This window comes from Peromyscus eremicus, unplaced genomic scaffold (assembly GCF_949786415.1).
Source record: "Peromyscus eremicus unplaced genomic scaffold, PerEre_H2_v1 PerEre#2#unplaced_120, whole genome shotgun sequence".
Classification (NCBI taxonomy): domain Eukaryota; kingdom Metazoa; phylum Chordata; class Mammalia; order Rodentia; family Cricetidae; genus Peromyscus; species Peromyscus eremicus.
In genome coordinates this window covers 267,680-293,399 of record NW_026734359.1, presented here as the reverse complement: position 1 = coordinate 293,399, position 25,720 = coordinate 267,680, and the positions used below count along the sequence as shown (strand labels likewise).

At 37.7% G+C, this 25,720-nt stretch overlaps 2 protein-coding genes across 2 annotated transcripts in view; both read left to right on the top strand.

Moving 5' to 3' along the window:
• LOC131901605 (uncharacterized) overlaps positions 1-25,720 on the top strand; it is a 270,045-nt gene that overhangs the window by 201,169 nt on the left and 43,156 nt on the right. The window lies entirely within an intron of this gene.
• Positions 21,287-21,864, top strand: LOC131901606 (nucleoside diphosphate kinase B-like). Its single transcript, XM_059252711.1, has one exon. It carries the CDS (start codon positions 21,321-21,323, stop codon positions 21,777-21,779), a length of 459 nt encoding a protein of 152 aa, XP_059108694.1. The 5' UTR covers positions 21,287-21,320; the 3' UTR covers positions 21,780-21,864.

The window sequence follows — 25,720 nt, the reverse complement described above, 5'->3', positions numbered from 1 at the left end:
CACCTGATAGCAGTCTAAAATTCAAAATGTACATATTGAACACTAGAAATCAGTTAAATGATATAAAAATTCTCATCTGATAAAAATTAACAACTCGAGGACATTGAAAGGTCTGCCGGGGTCTTGGAGAAGGGAGGCCTTCCCAATGACTCTGAGATACCACCTTACTCCTGTCAGGATGGCTAAGATCAAAAACAAGGAAGACACCTTATGAAGGAGAGGATGTGGAGCTAGGGGACCTCTCCAACACTGCTAGTGGGAATGCAAACTTGTACAACCACTTTGGAAATCAATATGGTGCTTTCTTAGAAATTTGGGAATCAATCTCCCCCAAGATCCAGCTATACCACTCTTGGGCATATACCCAAGGAATGCCCAATCATACCACAAGAGCACTTGCTCAGCTATGTTCATATCAGCATTGTTTGTAATAGCCAGAACCTGGAAACAACCTAGATGCCCTTCAACTGAAGAATGGATAAACAAAATGTGGTACGTATACACAATGGAATACTACTCAGCAGAGAAAAACAATGACATCATGAGGTTTGCAGGCAAATGGATGGATCTAGAAAAAATCATCCTGAGTGAGGTAACCCAGACTCAGAAAGACAAACATGGTATGTACTCACTCACAGGAGGATACCAGATGTGGAACAAGGATGACTAGACTGGAAGGCTACCTGGCAAACAGGACCCCAAGAAAGACACAGGGATCACCCAATGATGGCGAAATGGATGAGATCTACACGAACAATCTGGACATGAGTGGGGGAAATGAAGGTCGAGGGTCGAGGGAAAGAGAGCTTGGGGGAGCGGGAGATCCCAGCTGGATCAAGAAAAGAGAGGGAGAACAAGGAATAAGAGACCATGGTAAATAAAGACCACATGAGAATAGGAAGAAGCAAAGTGCTAGAGAGGCCCACAGAAATCCACAAAGATACCCCCACAATAGACTGCTGGCAATGGTCCAGAGACAGCCCGAACTGACCTACTCTGGTGATGAGATGGCCAAACACCCTAATTGTTGTGCTAGAAACCTCATCCAACTACTGAGGGATCTGGATGCAGAGATCCATGACTAGGCCCCAGGTGGATCTCTGGGAGTCCAATTAGCGAGAAAGAGGAGGGTTTATATGAGCGAGAATTGCTGAGACCAAGGTTGGATAAAGCACAGAGACAAATAGCCAAACGAATGGAAACACAGAAATATGAACCAATGGCTGAGGGGTCACCAACTGGATCAGGCCCTCTGAGTGTGTGAGACAGTTGATTGGCCTGATCTGTTTGGGAGGCATCCAGGCAGTGGGACCGGGTCCTGTACTCAGTGCATGAGCTGGCTGTTTGGAACCTGGGGCTTATGCAGGATCGCTTGGCTCAGCCTGGGAGGAGGGGACTGGACCTGCCTGGACTGAATCTACCAGGTTGAACTCAATCCTTAGGAGAGTCTTTGACCTGGAGGAGATGGGAATGGGGGATGGGCTTGGAGAAAGGTGGGGGGGGAGGTCAGGAGGCGGGAGAGCAAGGGAATCCATGGCTGATATGTAAAATTAAATTAAATTATAAAAAATGTAACTGAAATTATAGTATGTGAAATAATATATATATACATATATTTGTGTGTGAGAAATAACAAGTGCATATATGTGTATACCACACAATTCTATGTTAAATATACATTTTACATAAATGAAAATTGACAAGCAAAAATGACAGTAAATGATCTGATTAAATACTTAATTGTTAAATAAAAGTTTATAAATTGTTTACATTTCCTCTAAAAAGTTGATATCCAATATGTGTTAACTTTAAATATGAGACTTTTTAAATGGATATTTAACAAATTGTAATACTGAAATTTTATAACAGTCCAAATAAATACTGAAGGATTTTTCCTACTTTCTATAAAATTCAGGTGATTTAACCCAATTACAGTTTCTCTAGTTTTCTTAAACCACTGTAAATTTTCAGACTTCCATAAACCCCAAACACAAACTTTCTTACACTATCATCAGGGAAAACATTTTTTTAATTTTATTATTACAAGAATGATAATCTTATCCTACATTAGAAAACTCTCAAGTTGCAAAAAAATGTCCATATAATTGACCAACAGTTATAACTGTAAACTTCATATCTTTTTTTTGGTATTTCATTTTCAAACAGTTAAGAAAAGAGTTCTAGAAACATATTATCCATTTAAGATGGAGAGAATGTGTAAACATTCCCACTTGGTTCATGGCTTGCTGTGTTTGTGAGAGTTTTAGATGAGGAGGCAAAATAATATAGAGGGATCACTAGCAGAATAGATTAGATATTTTATATACCTTTAGTTCCATCTTTTTCTGTCTGAAGCCAGTTTTCTGGGAGAGTAGATAATGTATTTCTAAACATCCACAATCCTGTAATATAAGGCTCTCCACCCTGGCTTCTGGCCCATGATGCTGTGGGATCACCTGAAGCAATGATACAAAAATAAACTTTGGAATTAGTTTACTTTCTCGAAATAACTTGTTAAAGCTCTGACTAAAGTAATTAACATGGGTGTGAATTTAACAAAGTTTGTACACTGTTTTGGTATTCCCATGAACAGATAAAATACTCACTGAGTGTGGTGAAAGTGAGAGTAACTATTTTTTTGAACCAGAAGTGCATAGAGTTGGCATCCATACTTTTGCCTAAACACAAAGTAACAATCATTCCATTTTCATCAGTCAATATTACACATACATCCTTCAGCTAAAACACAGAGATAATTTACATTGCATTATGTACACAATAATAAATGGATAATTCTACTAATGTGTTCACATAAAGCCATCCTATAGTCCTCCTGTGCCCAAATTATAAGGTTTTATTCATGTATGCATGTAAACTGTTTGTAACATAATGTGTTTATATATATGTGTGTGTGTGTGTGTATATATATATATATATATATATATATATATATATATATATATATATATATATATACATATATTCCAACATCACAATTTCAGAGGAAATATTAACTAAAGCAGTTACTTTTTAAATTATATTCCACTTTAGTAGAATTTCAGGAGAAACTAACAATATCACTCATCATGTCTGTTCTAATGCACATGCAGTTTCAAGTGAAATGCCTAAATATTAGAGGTTTGGCATCTGTCTGCTGTGAGTATAAAAACAACCTAACATACCTTGTTTGATAAGTCTATGTATTTTTAATAGAGAAGACATACATTAAAATTGTAAGAAGGTGTAGATGTGGTGATGTGGGGCTGTAATTCCAATTTGTCAGATGGAGGTATGAGGATCAGTGTTCTACCTACCGAGACTGAGTTCTTCTTACAGAACATTGAACATTGATGTTAAATAATAACCAAGAAATGATCTAAGATACGATGATTAACCATCTTCCTTAACTGACTTATTTTAATACAATGTCAAGGAAATTATATCTGAATACATTTAGCTTACCTGATATAAAAGGTGATGCACATTTCCTGGTATTTATTATAATAGAGAATATGATGAACATATATTCTTAGAGGCCCATTCTCTCCTACTAACTTTAATTCATCAGCTGCTAAGTAGAGGGTACGAAATTCCCCTGAAAACTGACCAGGAATACTCAATTTTAAAATTAGGTCAAGTATTGTTTTTTCTTCTCAATGCCAATCAGAATATTTTTAGCAGATCTTATTATATGATATAATTACCAGGGGTAGCTTTGTAAGCATTTTTAAATGATAATATTTCCAATTCCTAAATGTTAAATCCTCAAATATATAACAATGTTGAGCTTCTAGGCATAAACAATATTATGTATAGTGTGAAGAAATTCATGTTACAAATAGTATTGAGGATCTATGCTGCTTAGCAAAAAAGACAAAAATGAAGTCCTTTGTACCTCACCATAACAGATTCTTCTTTAAGTAGTGAAAGAATGAAAGAATGTCTTATACTACTCTGGATCTTCTATGTGCAGTTAAAAATGTTCTGAATAGAGCACCAAAATAATTGAAGAACGCTGAATGACTGAAAATGGGGTCTCCCAAACAAAAATATCTTTTACACTGAAGAAAACTCTCAGTACAGTTAAAAGACACACTGATTTTGTCAGAAATCATTTTTCTACAACACTGATCTAAGACATTAGGTTCTTTTATTACAAAAAACTAAAAAGTTTGTGAATTAAAAAAGATGAAAAATATGATTAAATAATGCCTCAATTTGGGGACCAGAGAGAGGAAAATTTGAAGTAAATATTATCATATTGAAATATATAAATGTATTAAATGCTAAAAATGAAGTAAACATTAAAATTTGCTATGAAATATAACAGAAGATCCTCCAGAGAAGAGAGCTTAATATCCATAACCAGAGAAATGAAGATTAAAATTTTAAGATGTTGTATTATTCTAGTATGAATGCCTTTTTTCATGAATAAAACTGATGCAAAATCTTAGGATGCCGAGTCCAAAGGACGCTTATTTACCACACCTAGGAATATATCAAAAGACTTGGTAAATGATATATTATATTCATGTTTAGTATTACTCATTTCATAGTAGCAAAAATTTAAAATCAACCCTTATGCTCATCAAAAACAGAATGTATAATTAAAGTAGCATGAGGATTCAAAAGAGAGCTATGTAATTAATAAAATTATACAATTTGCAGGTAAATGTTTGAAATGTGGAAAATTATACTGCATGAAGTTACCTTGAGCCAGAAAGAAAGCACACATTTTCTTTATCATGTATAACCACTACGTTCACATTAATTTTTTTAATGTTTTACCTAGAATATATTTAGAACCCAGGAATCTTGGAACTGGATGTGAGGGGAAAGGTACATTCAAGAAGTAGTATAGTAAAATACAAATGAGTATGTAGTAGAAAGCAAATACAACAGGGACACAAAATTTTGTGCACATTTTGATATGAAGTTGAAAATGAAAAATGAGGATAGAGGCCGGGTGGTGGTGGCGCACACCTTTAATCCCAGCACTCGGGAGGCAGAGCTAGGTGGATCTCTGTGAGTTCGAGGCCAGCCTGGGCTACCAAGTGAGTTCCAGGAAAAGGCGCAAAGATACACAGAGAAACCTTGTCTCAAAAAACCAAAAAAAAAAAAAAAAAAGAAAGAAAGAAAAATGAGGATAGAAAGAAGGTTAACGAAAAGGAGGTATATTTAAAGGAGATACATAGAGCATAACTTATTTCAATACAATTAAGTTCATGGTATGAACTTCTAATGGTTTGAATGAAGAATATCCCCAAATGCTCATGAACACTTGGTCCTGTATCTCCAGTAAGACCTGTGGATGTTGGGGCAACCAGGAAACACTTTCTAAGTGGAGCCTTGGTAGAGGAAGTACATCAATGAGGTTGGGATCTGAGTGTTTATAGTCCTATTCCCTGCCTCCAGTTCATTGTCTCTGTCTGCTTCCTGTGTATGGTTTGGCATATCAACTTTCAGATTCCTATTCCAGCTACTTTCTCCCATGGCACACCACCAACATGGACACTTTTTCTATAATCCAATAAAAAGTAAACTTTCTACCTTAAGCACTTCTCATCATAGCATTTCACCATGAGAACAGAAAAGTTAGTAATAAAGACGTAGTGGATGTTAAAATTTTAAATACGGAGAAGATCAGAGTGCATGCATATAAGTGAGGGGGTCTGATCCAATAAAAATAAATAACAAGAAATCTCATGAAAACCTTACAAAGAAGTCTTACGAAAACACAGTTATTTGTAAGAAATTTTCATATACAAATAAAAGTGATTTTCAGAAGATATACACTACATAGGTAAGGACAGATCAGCTTCCATAAGATAGTGAGTATTAAATGAAAACCTTGGGGCCACGTATAAGTTAGTTCACTGTATTTGGTCAGAGAATTCATAGTGGACCTGGTATAATGAATGTTTTTTCCCTTAAACGCTGGTTAGTGAGTGTAACTGGATAATAAGTCTATTTATGAAGAAACCAGAAAATTTGAAGGGGGCATAGAGAAATCAATCTTGAAATGAAATAGGGGGGGGAGATGATTCTATATCATGGCTAGTTTTTATAATTATTTAGAAAACTGCAAGAAAATGACAGGAAATAAAAAAGGACATCAATGGCCTTACTCAATCTTGAGGTGGTCTGGTTCATAAGAGTTAATTCTTGCCGGGCGGTGGTGGTGCACGCCTTTAATCCCAGCACTCGGGAGGCAGAGCCAGGTGGATCTCTGTGAGTTCAAGGCCAGCCTGGTCTCCAAAGTGAGTTCCAGGAAAGGAGCAAAGCTACACAGAGAAACCCTGTCTCAAAAAACCAAAAAAAAAAAAAAAAAAAAGACTTACTTCATGTCTCTAATTGTGAATTTGGTCAGAACCCACGCTGATGGAAGTCATGGGCTGTAGAGGAACCACTGGCACTTTTCTAAATTGCCTTGTTTTAAACTGCCTTGTAAATATTGATATTTATATCCAGAGTTTACTGATGATCTCTATAGTCATCAGAGAAATCTGTTTTTTTTTTTTTTCAAAATGAGTAGCGGTAAATGCAGAGGATCCTCGCTGAACAATATGCTAAGAATAAGCCATTGTGCTACATTATAATAACATTTCACAACACAATTATGAGGAAATATCTAGGAAGACATTATGTGAAGAATGTAATTGTCAGAGAATAGAGAGTGAGTAATTTGAAATGATTTTCTGGGACATGACTTCAGTAATGCATGTGTAAATGCACAGAAACCCCAGTTACCTTCAAAACACTTTTACATGAATGGACAATTTGTAATTCCAGATTACAAATAGTAAAAAAAAAATGTAACACCAATCACTAGATGAAGAGATATTTATAAAAGATGGCTGCAGCTGTAGTGGGACTTTATGTCTTTCTCAGGTTGGCATTTGTAGTTTTCCCACATTATAAGATATTACAGAGATAATAGAATTCATTGTATTAAGCAAAAGTAAAATGAAAAAGTTGATATGTTTAGAGATGAGAAACATTGGATCTGGATGGAAGAAGTGGAGGATACACCTACAAATTTCACATAATGAACACACATATTGATTGTAAGTTAAATTAAGAGTTCAAAGATTTATACCATCTGAAGAAAAAAATGGAATACCCTAGTCTTGGTTCTCTTTTCTTTCTGTTGGCTTCTCATGCCCTACTTTGAGAAGATAATTTTTGCTTCATCTTACTTTATTTTATCTTATTTTGTTATGTTTATTTGTTCTCTGTTAGAAGCCTGTTCTTTTGTAGTGAGAGCCAGAGAGGAGTTCATCCTGATAGGAGGAGTGAGGGAGAAGAACTGAGTAGTAGAAGGAGAGGAAATCATAATCATGATTATTTTACAAGAAAACTATCTATTTTCAATAAAAGAAAAACAGCATTTCTGTAGATATGTTTATTGTTTAGAGTGTTTAATTTTTTAAAAAATTAAAATAATTCTGATAATGTGTAATTGCACACATTTACATTTAAAGTTATTGTATATGTTCATAAGAACATTTACAAAAGCAAATTAAGAGTAATCAGAAAACTTTGAATTCATAGATAAAATACACTAACAAGAGACTTGAAGTATTAAAAACAATATATAAGGGGGAAAATGTTATAATTGCAGTTAAAATAAAATGAAAAAATACTTATCTTGATGACAGAAAATGCTCTTTGATTTCAAATATGTCACTGCTCACTTTCTTAACAGGTGCTATTTTGGTAGTGGCACTGTTGAATTTGAAAAGCATTCATATAATTCATCACAAACTTCATGGGACAGAAAGAAGGAATTAAATTTTTGATGAATGCATTATATGTACGTCTCAATAGGTCACAATTCTTGGACATCCTGTTTTATTAACTACTATGTATGATATAGGTAATGATTCTCAAACAATTTGTACTGTAATTCCTTTTCCTATTAATAAAATTTTACATGACATAATTTTGTGCACTGAATTATTTTCCTTTTCTAAGCTCAATATATATTTATCAAAATATTGTGTTCATGATGAAAGCCTTTGTGACGTATGAATAAATATATAAGCATACATAAAAATTTGATCAGTATAAATATAAACATGGCATCATAAGCATCACCATTTCCTGATGTGCATTTATAGCTGAAAAATTAAATTGCACAACCATGGTAAAAATGAATGGCACAAAAGAACACAATCACCTTCCTTATTACCAGACTTTCCCCAGATATTAACTTTCATTAACAGCATTTTTACATACACAATATATTTCCTACACAGTACTTCTATAGCTACTCTCATTAAAAAAAAAAACCACTTCTTTTATAACACTTTTTCAAGCTTTTAATATTTGTGCTTATGTTTTCAGTGAATTCAACATAATGAATTGCTACACAGTGCATTCTCCTACATTAATCTAACAAAATTGGTATTCCAACTGAGACTTCATTTTATGTGGGATGATAAATGGAATTTATATTGATTTGAGTTCTCTATACTTATTTACCAGTTCCAATTTTTAAAGAATAAAACAATATAATATCAATGATTCTTACATGTATAATAGTATGAATAACACAAGAAATACATTTGTATTTAAATATTAAAATCTCAAGAATAGTTAAAATCAAAAGACTAAAACATTTTCCTCTGATAAATAGAATTTCTGAGATATAACAACTACAGATATGGACTGACTGATAAGTATGTGTTGTACTGTTAATTCAAATACTGTAAGCAGCATTAAATCAGGAAAATTTTTAACTTAACAAATATAAACAAATAAAACAAATATTTTCCAAAATTTTATATATTAATGTGGTAAAATAGATTGTTCAGAATAGGCAATTCAATAACAGTAGAGGACATTGAGTTTCTTTGTCAAAATTGATGTGAACAAGCTAGTTATGTTGGCAGGTAAGCACAATTTCAGCACAAAGAAAAAGGGTTTGTACAGAGAGTTTCATTGACGTGAATTTACAGAAATTGAAGATATCTACCTAAAAGGGGTAGAGACCATGCCATGTCTAAACAAGAAAATACACTGAGAAATAGCATTTGAGGTTGATTTCTCTTTGCGGATGCATTATTAATCCCCACATGAAAACTCATGCACAAATTCATAGCAATATCTGTGAACAAAATTTGTGTGCTCATGCTAAACAAAATGTTTATCAGATTGCCTCACATGTCAGAGCTTTACATGTGAACACACGATAGAACCATACATACCTCAACCTCTTTTACTTCAGAAGGAGACACCTCTTCAGTGCCGACAAAGGTAAAGACAGCTGCTAACATCAGAAACTTCATTTTGCTGTTTCTTGTTTTCCACCTTCTTGAGAAATTTTTTAGTTGTTAAGTTGTAGGACACGATGTAAATTAAAACATATTTCATGTATTTCCGTAACTGGATCAAATGCGATACTAAGTGTGATTCACTCTGGAAGCTTTATTGCTTTTTCTCAATGCGTCCTGTGTGGCGGACAGTTCAGGACTTAGATTGACATTGTTCTATTTTGCCACTGATGTTTTCATTGACAGAAAGTTACCATGGTGTGGATTGTTGGCACATTGCATAAGCAAACACATTACATAATTTTGAAGAACAGTAGTGAGATTGTTCTCTTACGTCCCCTGCTAGGTAATGGAAAATTGTGTTCAATTTTAATCTTTTAAATTGACAATTTTTGTTCTTTGGGTCATCAGAAATTCATAAGCCCTAAACAATAACGTATGGTGGTTACTTGGCTAAATGGACCTAACACCGAACTGAATAGCACATGGGGGTTATTTAAAAAATGATTTAGAAGATTGTCTAGAGAAGCAAATATTAACAATTTTAGTAAGTAATGTCTGTTACAGCATACACAGTGACGATGGCAGATTTACACATGGCCTTTAAGAATACCAAAGAAGCATATTTGGGGCGATTTTTTCTCTAATTGACTAGACATACACCACTGTTCTGATCATCTCTTATATGAACATTTTGGTAACAAAATTATGATACTGTTGAACATGAGAGAATATAAATTTTTAATTTATGCAATTCAAACTTATAATAGTGGTATTTAGGGTTTTTTTTTCTTACAAATTTAAGATGAATTCCTTCTACATTTCTGGCAAGAGATTGTGTAAGCTTGTGAATTCATATTCAATATCTTTCCTAAACACAGTCTTATTAAGTGTGTGCTTGCTGAAAATAAGCTAATTGGTACTCCCCTTATATTTTTAAGAGGTATTTTGTCTAAACTTAATGTTAAAAATTATTAAAAATGAAATGATATTGGATAGTATGATGTTTGCAACAATTTTTACCTTCTTGTATTCTTTACTATTGCTGTGGTGAATTTTTCTTTCTCTTTCAAAGGTATGATCTGTCAGTGTACCAGTTTTGATGACTAATGAGGGAAACAAATTCAACTCCATGGTGAATTTAGAAAAATAACGAAGCTAAATATATATTGTAATGAAACTCTCAACTATATGAAGCAGTGGACAATCCAGAGAGAGAAATCTAAATGAAAACTGTAGATGCATAGCTCCAACTTTGTAATAGAGAAAAATCTGTAGCATTTAATACTCCCTTTGTCTGTTCTTGTTAATACTTGATTAAATCTTTCCATACGGGTTTGAATGTGGTCATTCACAGTTATAAAGACTGTCTTGTAAAACAGGTTCTTCAAGAAATAAAGCACTCATGAGGTTACCACAGGAAAAAAATCTAGAAAAGGCAGCATGTCTATCACTCAAAAGTAAAATTGGCAAAATTAGTTTTAAGGTGGTGTTCATGTGTTGTAGTGTATATACACTTTACAGGAAACTAATTCAGTGCTATTAAAACACTGGAAGACCTTACAACCAGGGCAATTTTCCAAAGAAGTTTTTTTTTAAGAATGAAATGTAGAAAGTGAAATGAATTTGTTCTAAAAGGTGCATACATTAATCTATATATTGTTAGCTATATATGGTTCTCCCTAGATTCATGGTTTGTCTGATATAGGAAGAGTTTTTTTTAATTGGAGTGAAAGGACAATCTATAAATTATTTCATATATTAGTGTGTTGTTATATATATCCTGTTAGTATCCACTGCGATCAGGTACAATGAGGAATGTGAATACCTTTCCTGTATCTGTAGATATTTTTCTCGTGTACTGATATATAGCTAGTTTTTACAGCTTTTATGGATTGTTAAGAAGAATGTGTATTCTATAGTGTTTGGGTGGAATGTTCTATACATATCTGTAGGTCCCTTAGATTTGTGGTATCTATTGAAACCACAGTTTTTCTCTGTGTGTGCATATTTTATGGTAGAAATACTTGTCTTTGGTGAGTGAGGGATATTGAAGTTGCTTATTCATGTTATACTTGGCTCATTCTGTGGGTTTAGATATATAATGTTTCTTTTATTACACAAAATCAAGCTGTCATCCCCCAAAATCTAAAACCTGAATGTAAAAATTATTTTAAATTCTACAAATATTAAATAATATGTAATAGTGTGCAGGTAACTGTAAACAGAGGGACAAGCTAGAATCTCATTGTTTTGCAGTATGAGGTTTGGTAGGTTAAAATTCATGGCTCCTTCATTGCCTATATATCTTGCCCAAAGTCACAAGTTGTTCATGATTAATTTAACTTAGTGTATGATGTTCTAATTATGTGTCACCTAATTATTTTCTATCAAATACAAACACATCACAAATGAAACCAAACATGTATCATGTTGGCTAGAAGATTTAACATGACCAACATAGTTCTTCCCGATCACATTTAACAACCATCTGTTTCTCCTTCAGACCGTTCTTTGTGTGCTTAGCGTTATCTGAATCATTCTAAAAATAACACTTCGTAGAGCCAGAGCAAAATGTTTTACTTTGAAATGTACAAAAATATGCTTCTTCACCAGTAAGGGTCCCTCTTAACTGCAGTTAATGGAGAAGAAAAGCAACATTAACATGGGCAGTTAACCATTTAGAACTTCAAAGATGGTAGATAATTGGCTTGTTGCAAATCCAAATCCAAATTACCACAGGCTGTTTTAGGTCCAAAATGGCCATTTATTGCCCTCATTCTTGTGTGACCCAATACCTTGGTGACTACTAAGTTAATCCTTTTGTAAAGTGTGAACAGAGTCCCACCATCCATCAGCCTAACATCATCATCATATAGCATCTCAGGCCTATTACAGAGAGGTCTCTGCTTTACTGTAAACTGCCTACCAGGTTTTTAGATCAACACATATGAAATCTGTCTTCATTCATTACTTTCTTTGTGTTTTTACTATAAGTCTCTATTAAATTGATATTACATTGGAACTTGATATTTTGAATAAGACTGTTACACGTATGAGACTCCATTAATCAAACAAAACTAAGCCAGATCATTCAATTTGTGGTGAAAGTTGTGTTTGTTCCCCACTTAGTGTTTAATATTCTCTGACCTCCAAGGAAAAGAGAGCTTGGGGGAGTGGGAGATCCCAGCTGGATCAAGAACAGAGAGGGAGAACAAGGAATAGGAGACCATGATAAATGAAGACCACATGAGAATAGGAAGAAGCAAAGTGCTAGAGAGGCCCACAGAAATCCACAAAGATACCCCCACAACAGACTGCTGGCAATGGTCGAGAGACAGCCCGAACTGACCTACTCTGACGATGGGGTGGTCAAACACCCTATTTGTCGTGCTGGAAACCTCATCCAATGACTGAGGGAACTGGATGCAGAGATCCATGGCTAGGCCCCGGGTGGAGCTCTGGGAGTCCAATTAGCGAGAAAGAGGAGGGTTTATATGAGCAAGAATTGTTGAGACCAAGGTTGGATAAAGCACAGGGACAAATAGCCAAATGAATGGAAACACATGAACTATGAACTAATGGCTGAGGGGTCACCAACTGAGTCAGGCCCTCTGAATGGGTGAGACAGTTGATTGGCTTTATCTGTTTGGGAGGCATCCAAGCAGTGGGACCGGGTCCTGTGCTCAGTGCATGAGTTGGCGGTTTGAAACCTGGGGCTCATGCAGGGTTGCTTGGCTCAGCCTGGGAGGAGGGGACTGGACCTGCCTGGATTGAGTCTACCAGGTTGATCTCAGTCCACGGGGGAGGCTTTGCAATGGAGGAGGTGGGAATGGGGGATAGGCTGAGGGGAAGGGGAGGGGGGCGGGAGGGGGGAGAACAAGGGAATCCATGGCTGATATATAGAACTGAACTGTATTGCAAAATAAAAAAAATATTCTCTGACCCCTGTGTCTTCTATCTCTACTTTTACTTCTCTGTGTTCTGCCCCTTCTACACTTCTCTTGGAACTTTCTCATCCAAAGTCTGAAATTTTTGACAAGGCATATAGTAGCAATCATGAATTGGCTCTTGTAGAGAGGGCCTCAAATCCAATAAAAGAACCATTCTTTGCACATGGAGGTGACATGTATGTCACATAACTTTCACAGCTGGATTCTTCCTTGTTCAGCATGCTAGCATTGATGATTTCAAGGTTCACTGCTAGTTCTGCTTGCTAATAAATATTCTCCCCATCAGTTTGTGTAGTTCCATGTAAGACTGTAAACACTAGCTGACATAGAATAAGCTACTGGATCAATTCTAACTTTATTTTTATATGTCTTGAAACATTGGTGTTAGGTTTAAACAGTGTGATCTTACCATCTACATCTGATGTGGAAACAAGTGGCATGGCTAAAATCTTTACAGCTTTGGAAGACTCTAGGCCCTCCCTGATTACCAACAACCATGTAGTTACCCTATACCTGACACTGGGAATCTTATACAATGTGTGAATAATTGCCTCTATAACTGGCATTATCAAACTGTGCAGACTAATATCACAATTTTATTCATCAATTGGAATGTAAATTAGTAGGTTTCAATGCTTTTTTTCCGTATCCCTTTCTGTTGTATTTGAATAATTAAATTCTGCAAATAATGAATGTAGGACATATGATCTTTTGTCAGAATGAGGTACCAGCCTAAATGTATCCCACAGCCATTGTACTCAGGGATTGTAGAGCAATTGAGAAATCTATGCCCAGAAAGAAACCAGGTGGACATAGGTGACATGTAATGCCAGGATCTTTGAGGAGATCCATCTGGCCTATCAGAGATCGGAATAATGCTCATGGCTATGCAGCCTAGATATTTGGCTGAGAATCAAGCAGATTGTGGTAGGTCAGTTCATTGAAGTGTAAAATCTGTTCTTATAGTAAGAATACAGAGCAAGCCAGGGTCTCAAGAAACCCATTTGCCAGCATCGAGTGAACTAAATCGACTGGTATTGTTAGGTATGCTGAATGTACAGGTCACAGGAAGAACAGGATTCTACATGTGGGCAATACAAAAGGTGCAGACAGCGAACAGGTAAGGATCTGGAAGCTCAATCATTAAGAGAGTAGGGCTTATTGTTGGATAGTGTACACATTTCCCAAGTAAAAATGGCAGTTCTTCAAAAGTCCAGACATAGCTTTGTGTTCTAGATTATCTGGGCTGGAGAAACTATGTAAGTGTGGGAATTGTGTATGTTTGTGCATGGGGGGGGGGGCTGGAAGCATTATTCATACACCTACTTCCTTCACTGATTTATCTCTTGCCCATGGAATCCAGTTCCCTTCAGGGAAACAGAAGGAAGAGGACTTGTGTTCATCTGTGTGGGAAGGGGTTGAGTAATAAAAAGATGTAAATGTTTTGTTGGTTTCCAGTCTTGAGATATGAGAACTAGAATAGGTCAGAAATGTCCAAATGCCCATAAGTCTCCTCAAATGGCACTGTAATGCCTTCCTGTGGGGTGTTTACCCACCAACCCCACAGCTCTCCAGAGTTTTCTTGAGTGTGAGCAGCAGGAAATATTAGATAGAAAGATTTATTATGGAGAATATTGCGGAGATAAACAGATAGAAAATAAAAGATAGTCTTGAGAGGGCCTGAAACCTTTTCCAATGGGCCCAACTGTCTCTGTCCCAGGGTTTTTATAGAGAGATACCAAGGGGTGGAGCAAAAGACCTCCTCTCCCAGCACAGCCAAGTGCAGACCATCTCAGACACCTGCACTCAGGCCCGTGGTCCTAATCATCCTCTATGCGGACATGCTGGGTAAAGCCACAAGGAACCTGAAAATGGGCTCCCACAGGTCCCCCTTTCTTAATATATAAAAAATAACTATTAATGGCTTACAGCAATCTCCATAGCTGTTACACCTCCCAATATGAGAGTAGAGGATGATAAAGATGGCATTTCTCTTTTTAATTAGGTCCAAGATGACTACAGCAGTCTTAGCTGCCTCAAGCCCTTTCTAAACCAAAAACTCTTAAGGCAACTACAAACTTAAAGAATCCCTTAGCTTCATCATTACCATTAACAGGTTAACATAAATATTGCTATACATAGTCACAATTCTCCCAATCTTACAACACAAAGCAAACTCTTAACAGAACCATTTGAATTAGCATATATGGTGCTATATATAGTTAACAATTTTCTCCATCTTACAACTTTAACTCTTAATCATTTGAATTTTCTTGCTAACAGAACATAGGAAAAACTTTGATGTATTCACATCAAACTTAAATGTTTCCTTAACTCCACAAAACCAGGGTGCATTAACATCAATAGGTTAAACATAGTTTCTGCAAACATAATTCAACCTCATAACTCCTCCTTTCTTTATAATTTTTTAAACAAAGTCCAAGGCTAGTTAGAAAAAATCCAAACTTTTCTGTTTAAACGGGTCCATTTGTAACACAAAACCAGTTCCTAGGTCATTACTATAAGTAAACTCAAAATCGTCCCATTGCAATGAAATCTATTGTTCAGTTCATTAAGTCCTAGAATTCAAATGATAAATTCTGGTACTAGCCTTCCAAATATGAAGAAATCCATAACCAAAAACTTTCTGTAGTTTTATCTCATTTTAAGTTCAAAAAGTTCAAACAAGAGGCCGGGCGGTGGTGGCTCACGCCTTTAATCCCAGCACTCGGGAGGCAGAGCCAGGCGGATCTCTGTGAGTTCGAGGCCAGCCTGGACTACCAAGTGAGTCCCAGGAAAGGCGCAAAGTTACACAGAGAAACCCTGTCTCGAAAAAAAAAAAAAAAAAAAAAGTTCAAACAAGAAATAAATCCTGGTATCAGGCTTTCAATTCCAAATATGAAGAGCTGTTTTACAACCAAAACTTTTTGCAGTTAATGATTTCAGTTCAAACAAGCATCTCTGCAACTTTTGTTCTCACAGACAGAGACCTTTATAGGTACAGTAGTATTCTAAACTGCACTGTTTTTTGATGTTAGCTCAGGTTTTTCTGTGTTGCATTGATTTTCCACAGATCTCAGCTATAGATGCCTTGTTGTGCTGGTTCTGGGGCCCACCATTCTTAGCGGCTTCTGGAGCTTTTGAAACTGCTCAGACTGCCTACATTGCAGTCTGCTAGGACACTAACTTCTGTATCTCAGGTTCTTTCACCATATACATTAAGCATAGATTCACACTTAACATTTACACTTTTTCACAAACTTGCATGTAACATATGCTTAAGCATAAACTCACATTCAACATTTACACATTTTTACAAACTCACATATAGCATATTAACATCTATTTATACTCTTTAAGGAAACTATAGAATTATTTTAGCAAATGTATTAATTACTTCTTATCTTCTTATTTAAACTTACATTTACAACTAACATCTTTAGTTCTTACAAGCTTATGACTACATGTCTTAGGACTACCTTAGATACATCTTGCAAGCTTATATTCTTAAAGGAACTCTATAGACCTATTTTAAAAACTTATATAGGGCTACCATTAGCATATATTTAACTTAGCAAACACCTAAAGATTTCTTAACATAGAGATCTAACAAGACAGAATTTCTACAAACTCACATATCTTATTTTCATCTTTTTCTACTTCTTACTTTTAATTATTATCACTATCTCTATTAGAAAGATTCTCTTAACTAGACATGAAGTATGTACATCATTTCTAAAGTTTAGAGTTTATAGTCAGCTTTGCTATAACAACACTGGGATTTAGTGAATGTTGTCATCAGAGTTGTGATACTTGTTGCTAGGGCACTGTAACATTCTCCGGACGAAGCCACACCCCAAAGTTGCTGAGTTCTCTCAGCCTTTCTTGAACCAGCAGAGATGCACTGTCAGCAGTAAACAGTATTTAACTAGAGGCTGTCCCTTCACCCAAATTCATAATAGCTCCCCTAAGTGCTTCAATTCAGACCAACTTTTCTATTACAGCAGTACTTTTGGTTTGTTCTACCGAAAAACTTCACTTCACGCTGAGGGTGAAATTACCATATTTAGCTGCTGTAAAGCTCTTCGCCAAATACTGCACAACTATTAGGTGATATAAAGTATTTTTCTAAAGGTGCTAGTAAAGCCAAAAGCGGCATAGCCCCTAACTCTATTTCCTCACTGTTTGCATTAACCAGTGACAAAACCTCAGAAACACTAATCGAGCCACTTTCATTCTGGTTCCTTTATAGGAACATCATTGGAGCTGACCTTCCTTAGTTCCACGCTCCTTACCAGGTGCTCAGGTAACCACCAAGCTTCATTCTCCTCTTGTGAAAAAACACAAACATGTTCTTGACCCCATATTAACACAGGATCAGGACCCTTCCATAATCCCGAGCAGGGATCTTTCCATTTCACTTGAGCAAAAGTCGCTTGGGTGCCACTGTGCCAAAATCTATCTGCAGCAGACTGTTCATAGACCTCCACGTTCAAAAAGTTCAGAACAAAAAGAGCATGATTTAATGCATTATGTGGAGATTGAAGGTAAATTTCTTCTTTTTATTTTTTGAAGTTGTATTTTAAGACAACTTTGAGCCCCTTCTATAATACCTTGTCCCTGAGGATTATAAGGAATACCTGTTTTATGTACAATTTCCCATTGGGTACAAAATTGTTGAAATGCCTTACTACTATATTCAGAACCATTATGTTTTAATAATTTCTGGTAAACCCATATACGAAAAACACTTCAAGCAGTGCATAATTACATGTTTTGTAGCTTCCCCAGATTGTGCACTAGCCATTAAAAATCCTGATAAGTGTCAATGGTCACATGTACATATCTTAATTGGCCAAATTCTGCAATATGTGTAACATCCATTTGCCATAGGATGATTAGGAAGAAGACCTTGAAGTTTACCCCTAAGTGAGGGATAGGAAAATATTTTGGACATACCCCACATCGTTTAACTATTTGACGAACTGCTTCTTTGGCAAGATTGAATTGCTTTCTTAAACTTTTGCTATTTTGATGAAGAGCATGTGACTGTTGAGCCATTTCCACTTGGGATAATGCTACTATCTCTGTTAGCTTATCAGCCATTGCATTACCCTCTGCTAAAGGACCAGGAAGATTGGAGTGAGCTCTAATATTGCCCACAAAGCATGGCAGCTTTCTTTTGTGAATAGCGTCTTGAATTTACTGAAACATTTTGACTTGATTGTTGTTAGTTCCAATATTTGCACCAAAACTGTTAGTATTCAAAGGAGTCAAGAACATAGATGTTCTTTTATGAAACGTATCCTTCATTAGCTTACTTTGAGAAAAAGCATTTTCACGATTTAGTATTTTCATTTCATAAGCTTTAACTCCTGATGTTATTAGCAGCTGTGATATATAGCATTGATTTTTTTATAAGGAACTTTCAGGTAAAGCAACTCTTTTGTAAGACAGCTAGATTGTCTGAAGTTTGTTTCCCATCTCTAAAGCAGTCATTTCTTTTTTGAATGTCTGTTTCCTTGTCTCCTTATTAGATTTGCAAATAAATTACTCATTGCAGGCTGTTCATTCAAGGCAAAGAACTTTTTAAATTTCAACAGAAGTTTTTTTCATATCTAAGACAACGTTCAGTGTATAAACTGCTTTCCCTTGTTTTAAGGATTTTAAAATGGCTTGTTTGCTCTTACAGGTAGCTTTTTGTCATCCAACTACCGTAAATAGGGTAAATAAGGCATTTTACCAATGGAGCCCCAAACCGCGAAGCACCTAGTTCCATATCCTTTCAATTTTTCATTGGAACTGACACTTAAACTCTTAGACGATTTTCCTCCTTATTCTTTTAAAAGCTGTATTTTAAGTTTACCATGAACGTATTTTTGAGCTGACAAAATTGTTTCAGAGCAATGTTGCCATCTTTAGCGGAAAAACTACCTTTTCCAGAATGCATTTCCCTTATATCAGTCCCTTACTGCAAGCTAGCTTTTGGACTTCATTTCCCATAGTTCTTTTCACGTCAGAGTTAACTGGTTCTCTCTCGCTCTCTTTTTTTTTTTTGTTTTTTGTTTTTTGTTTTTTTTTTTGTTTTGTTTTTCGAGACAGGGTTTCTCTATGCAGCTATGCAGCTTTGTGTCTTTCCTGGGACTCACTTGATAGCCCAAGCTGGCCTCGAACTCACAGAGATCCCTGCCTCTGCCTCCCGAGTGCTAGGATTAAAGGCGTGTGCCACCATGCTCCCTGGTGTTCTAGTGGTTAGGATTCAACTGGTTCTCTTTTACCACACTTGCTTCCAAATTCTTGCCCGGGAGGTTTGAACAAAGTTTTTTGCTTTCACAAAGGGAGATTTGGACAAGCATTTTACATTTTCAGCTATGACACATTGGGAGGTTTCTGGTCTCTCCTTCATTTGACACTGACCCCAAATCGGAACTGCACCTGCCTCGTTAGCAGGAATTGAGGCTGGCATTTCTGATAGCAACTTTCCTTGGGGCTTGCGCTTGCCTTAGCCAGTCAGTGAAAAACAAGATCATTTACAATAGCTTTTCCATAGCTCCTTCAGAGATTTTTTCCTACTGATTTTATTCTCATTTTGCTTGTTCCTGCCTGCCCCCCCCCAGATGCAGAGCTTCAGATATCTTAGGCTGCTCTGTTCCTCTTAGCTGCCTTTGGAGGTAGGGTCTTTCTTCCCCCGAGTCTGCCTCAAACTCTTAGCAGCTTTCACAGGTCATGCATTTTCTGGGGAGGATTGTGTCCCTTCTCTGTTTCTTGAGAGTCTTTCTCCCTGACAGTACCAGTTTGGTCTCAGTTTATCCCCTCTACCCCAGAAACAGTTTCTGATACTACAGTGGCAGCTTTCCCTGCTACTGAAGGTAGGGGCTTTTTGTCCATTTCTGTTTTCGGGGTCTGTGTGGTTTGTGTACAGACTGAAAATCTAACAAGGGAGGTTTTTTGCCATTTCTAAACTCCCACTAGGACAGGTGTTTTGTTTCATCAGGCCTTTACCTGGCCCAGTCCCCCAGTGGGTTGCATTTGTTTGTCTGGGTGCTCAAGGACAGAGCTTATGCCAGAGGCAATCACCCCTCAGGGCTACACTCCCTCATCTCAGGGAGTCAGTTGAAACAAAGCTTTTCTCAAAGAGGTGCTTTCTCTGACAGAAAAGAAAGCTTTGCTCCTGGATAGTTCTGTTCTGCCCTGGCTGGGCTCTTTCCCCAGACAGCGTTCTGACTCAGCAGCACAACTGCTTCAGACATAGTTCAGCTTTACTGTTTTCCCAGAAAGGTCCTTTCTCTGATAGGAAAGCTTTTCTCAGATTTCTTTTTTTAGCTGTGGACACTGCGTAATCCCACCTATCAACCTGGGACTTGTATGAAGCAGACAACTGTGCTGTTCCCACTGGCTTTAGCTTTGGTTGTTCATTAGCAATCTTCCCCTGAGTCCTGCACTTTCCTGCCTCAGCTCTGCTCCAGAAGTTTGAAACTGCAGGAATCCTAGTATCCCCGAAATGCACTCCAACTCAGAGATGCTGGCCAGTCGCCTCTGGGTTTTTGGTCAGAAGGGAGGATACAATGCTAACAGTTTGCATTGCTTCAGGGGATCTTTGCATTAGGACAATTAGGAGCACCTTTTCATTCTGAAATGCTCACTCAGAAACAAAACCCTTGATGCCTCAGCTCAGCTCTAACTGAAGTCTTCGCTTTTTTGCTTTTCTCAGGTAAAGTTTCCTGCCCTTTTGGGCTCTCTATAGCTCTTTACCCACATTGTCCCAAGCGTTTCCCTCAAGGTACTCTGACCCACTGTCTTTTACTAGCTTGAAGAGACAGCTTAGAAGAGGTTTTTAGGAACTTGTCCCTGCCTCCTGCATTGCAGGGAGGATTTTTAAAGCTTTTAAAAGAGAACTTAGAGAGGTTTTGCCATCTTAAGAAGTTTGTTGTTTTCCCTTAGAGCTAATCACAGGTGGTCCCCATACTAATATCTTCAGGTGATTCTTATTTGTCCTTCTGAGAAAGAGTTCTGAAAGGCTTTAATTTTTAAGTTTAAGAGAGCTTTTGAGCTCTTCGCAGACACTAGCTGACCATCCAACTTTTGGACCATGGCCAACCTCGAGCGTACCTTCATTGCTATCAAGCCAGATGGCGTGCAGCGCGGCCTGGTGGGCGAGATCATCAAGTGCTTCGAGCAGAAGGGGTTCCGCCTAGTGGCCATGAAGTTCCTTTGGGCTTCTGAGGAACACTTGAAGCAGCACTACATTGACCTGAAAGACCGTCCTTTCTTCCCCGGGCTGGTGAAGTACATGAACTCCGGGCCTGTGGTGGCTATGGTCTGGGAGGGTCTCAATGTGGTGAAGACAGGCCGAATGATGCTGGGAGAGACCAATCCAGCTGATTCAAAGCCAGGCACCATTCGAGGGGATTTTTGCATTCAAGTTGGCAGGAACATCATTCATGGCAGTGATTCAGTGCAAAGTGCACAGAAGGAGATCAGTCTGTGGTTTAAGTCTGAAGAACTGGTTGACTACAAGTCTTGTGCTCACGACTGGGTGTATGAGTAGAGGTGGATCCCTGGACATAGCTCTTCATTCCACAGAATGAATGGATCATCTTTTCTAAAACAATAAAGACTTTGGAACTGGAAAAAAAAAACAAAAACAAAAAAAAAAAAGAGAGCTTTTGAGAAAGATTAAAGCTTTTTAGAGATTTTTTCCCCCAAATTTTCCAAGAAAAGCTTTTAGTTTAAGAGAAAGATTTTTTTCCCCAAGAGAGAAAGACCAACTTTTCCCAAGACTTCTGAACTTTAAACTTTGGCTTTTTACAACCCCATTTTTGCCTCGGGGAGAAATCACTTTCTCCTGCCACTTAGAATTTGCATTTCAGCTGTCCCCAGGACAAAAGCTTCCATAGGAAACTTTCTTCCCCATAAGCTCAGAAGAAGAGCTTTTTTACTACTCATAAAGGTCAAAGAAAGATTTTTTCCTCCAGTTTGCATTCAAAGCCCCCAAAGTTAGAAAATTGAAGAGTTTTTCTGTCTAGTTGCCTTACTTATTTTTTTTCTACACAATCTTACACTTCTAAGTTTTTCCTAAACTATATTACTACACTATACCTTATACTTATTTTTCACAGATAGAAATTGAGAAAGGGATAGAAGATAGAATTTTGACAAAAGAGAATTTCGCTGCAGCATCGGACATCCTTCCAGTCTGCTTTCCTTTTCTCTCGAGGATAAAACCCCTGCCTTTAAACTATATATATATATATATATATATATATATATATATATATATATATATATATTTTTTTTTTTTTTTCCATAACACCAGCATGCCTTTCCACTGGCAGGGCTGACTCTCACTTTTGCCAAAAACTCTGTAATAAAACTATTATTTTCCTTTATCTTTAGTCCCTATTATTTTGTCTTTAGTCCCTGTTAATTTGTTTTTAATCCCCCCTTTTTTAGACCCCCTTTTTTTTAGTCCCTTTTTTTCTTTAGTCCCTGTTCATGGCACCATTCTGTGGGGCATTTACCCAACCACCTCCACAGTTCCCCAGATTTTTCTTGAGTGTGAGCAGCAGGAAATATTAGATATAAGGATTTATTGCAGAGAATCTTGCGGAGATAAACAGGTAGAAAATAAAGGATAGCCTCGAGAGGGCCTGGAACCTTTTTCAACGGGCCCCAACTGGCTCTGCCCCAGGGTTTTTATAGAGATGCCAAGGGGTGGAGCAGAAGACCTCCTCCCCCAGCACAGCCAAGTGCAAACCATCTCAGACATCTGCACTCAGGCCCGTGGTCCTAATCATCCTCTATGTGGACCTGCTGGATAAAGCCATGAGGAACACGAGAACAGGCTCCCACACCTTTCCTTTCCCTGTTGTGCAATTGACAGTCCTGTGTGTGACTCAAACTGGTAATTTTAGAACTTTGTGGTAGTACAGATATGTAATACAGAATTTAGGGTAATTAGTTGGGGGATAATAAAGGAAATGCTCTGTGGGGCTACAGACAGGGTTCAAGTCCACCTCAACCAATGTGGGAGACCTTTACTCAAAATGGTTTTTCAAAAATACTGGAGACTCCCTGTTCTAGAATTAATATGCCTCCATGAAATACCAGGAATTAATGTTGGTTGTGACCCTGTAATGGTCTCTTGAACAGCATGTTAGAGGCCAAGTTTTTAGTGGAAGGATGGGCCTTTCTACTGGTTGTAAGTCAGGGCTGTTTCCCATGTTATGGAATGTAGATGGTTAATCCTGGGGAACAAACTTTTACATCTTATCATAGTAATTTCTCATCAGCATGGTTACCATACTACTTATCTTTGGGATATTTGTGATGTAGCCCTATCTTACCTAAATTCTATTTTGTGAATTAAGGTCTCCTAAGAACTGTGAAGACCATGTACCTTCAATTTTATTATCAGTTCTACTCTTTTACATGACAGTTTAGCATTGGAGTGCAACTTTACACAGGAAATACTGTTTACAAGCTCCTAAAATTAATTCCAGGAGGATTTTAAAGCTTAATGTTAAATGTTGAAAGTGTAGAACTTGTGGAAGATAAGGCAGGGACCAGTTCTCTTTGAGTTTGGAAATCTGTGTTCCATAGAAAGGACACACACATGGTGCTGGCATTTCACAGTAATGTCAACAAAGACATTTCAAAGGGCAGTCCTGCTCCCAATGTTCTGCACAGATGCAGCCAGCAGAGTGAAGTTATTCAGAGGCTGCCAGCTGGCCCCAACAATTGTGAAGACTTTGCATGACCACGAAGATCCACACTGGATCACGTGGGAAGAGCAGCAACATGCTGGACAATGCAGAACAAGGAAAGAACAAGCAGAACTCTGCATCTGACCACTTCCTCCCACCCAGCAAGGGAAGGACCCAGCACATTGACTCCCATGACTCAACTGAGCACTCCTCCCAGTCTGGGGACAGCAGCCCCTCGCTCACCATATTGTGGTTTTCCAGCTCCACCATGCTCTTTGCTCAGCTTGCAGCAGCAACACTCATAGCACAGCACACAAAATTACTGGAGACAGATTCTCTTCTAAATCAATTCTGAAGCAGGAGGCCGGAAAGACCCTGCATAACTTCTGACTGGCAGGTTGCCTGAAGCACCTGATTGGCTAATGCGGCCTGAGTGACAGGAGCAGCTCCCATAGGGTTACACTGGGCTGAAAAACACAGCACAATGATTCCTGATCCTGTCTTCCACCATAGACCCAGAACTTGTCTGAACCAGCAAAGATTTGCAATTCAATAGCACTTGCCCCTGGCTCTAGGAGCAGACAATGTGATCTTCCTGCTGTCCATAGGCACTCCCCTTCTTCCTCCTGGACACAATGTGGCTAACTAGCTGGTACAACCCACTATACTACGTGGGATGGAGATTTCCTGTCTTACAGGAGGAAGGATACCCAGAATATTAACAACTAAAGAGAGATTCTGTCACTCAGGCCTCACTAGCCAATCAGGCACTCCAGGTGACCTGCCAGTCAGAAGTTCTACAGGGTCTTTCCGGCCTCCTAGTTCAGAATTGGCTAAATTGAAAATCTGTCCCTGTCGTTTTGTGTGCTATGCTTAGAGTGTTGCTGCTGTTGTTGCTGTGAGCTGAGCAAAGAGCATGGCGGAGCTGGAATACTACAATATGGTGAGCGAGGGGCTGCTGTCCGCAGACTGGGAGGAGTGCTCAGTTGAGTCATGGGAGTCAGTGTGTCGGGTTCTCCCCTTGCTGGGTGGGAGCAAGTGGTCAGGTGCAGAGTTCTGCTTGTTCTTTCCTTGTCCTGCATTGTCCAGCATGGTCCTGCTCATCCTGTATGCTCCAGTATTTGGTCCCTCATAATCTCGGCAATTGTTGGGGCCTGCTGGCAGCCTCTGAATAACTTCACTCTGTTGGCTGCACCTGTGCAGACATTGGGAGCAGGACTGTGCTTTGAAATGTCCTTGTTGACATCACTGTGAAATGCCAGCACCATGTGTGTGTTGTTTCTATGGAACAGAGATTTCCAAACTGAGAGAGGCCTGGTCCCTCCCTTATCTTCCAGAAGTTCTACACTTTGAACATTTAACAATAAGATTTAAAATCTAACTGGAATTAATTTTAGGAGCTTGTAAACAGTATTTCCTGTGTAAAGTTGCACTCCAATGCTAAACTGTGATGTAGAAGAGTAGAATTGATGGTAGTAGAATTAATGGTACATGGTCTTTCCAGTTCTAGAAGACATTAGTTCACAAAGTAGAATTTAGGTAAGAGAGGGCTGCATCCCAAATACCCCAAAGATAAGTAGTATGTTAACCATTCTGGTTAGAAATTACTATGATAAGATGTAAAAGTTTGTTCCCCAGGATTAACCAGCTACATTCCGTAACAATTGAGACAACCTTGATTTACAACCAGTAGAAAGGCCAATCCTTCCACTAAAATCCTGGCCTCTAACATGCTGCTCAAGAGACTGTTACAGGGTCACAACTAACATTAAGTCCTGGTATG

What these genes read in the sequence shown, in the direction of transcription:
- LOC131901606 (XM_059252711.1), top strand. Translation starts at nt 21,321, where the DNA reads ATGGCCAACCTCGAGCGTACCTTCATTGCTATCAAGCCAGATGGCGTG.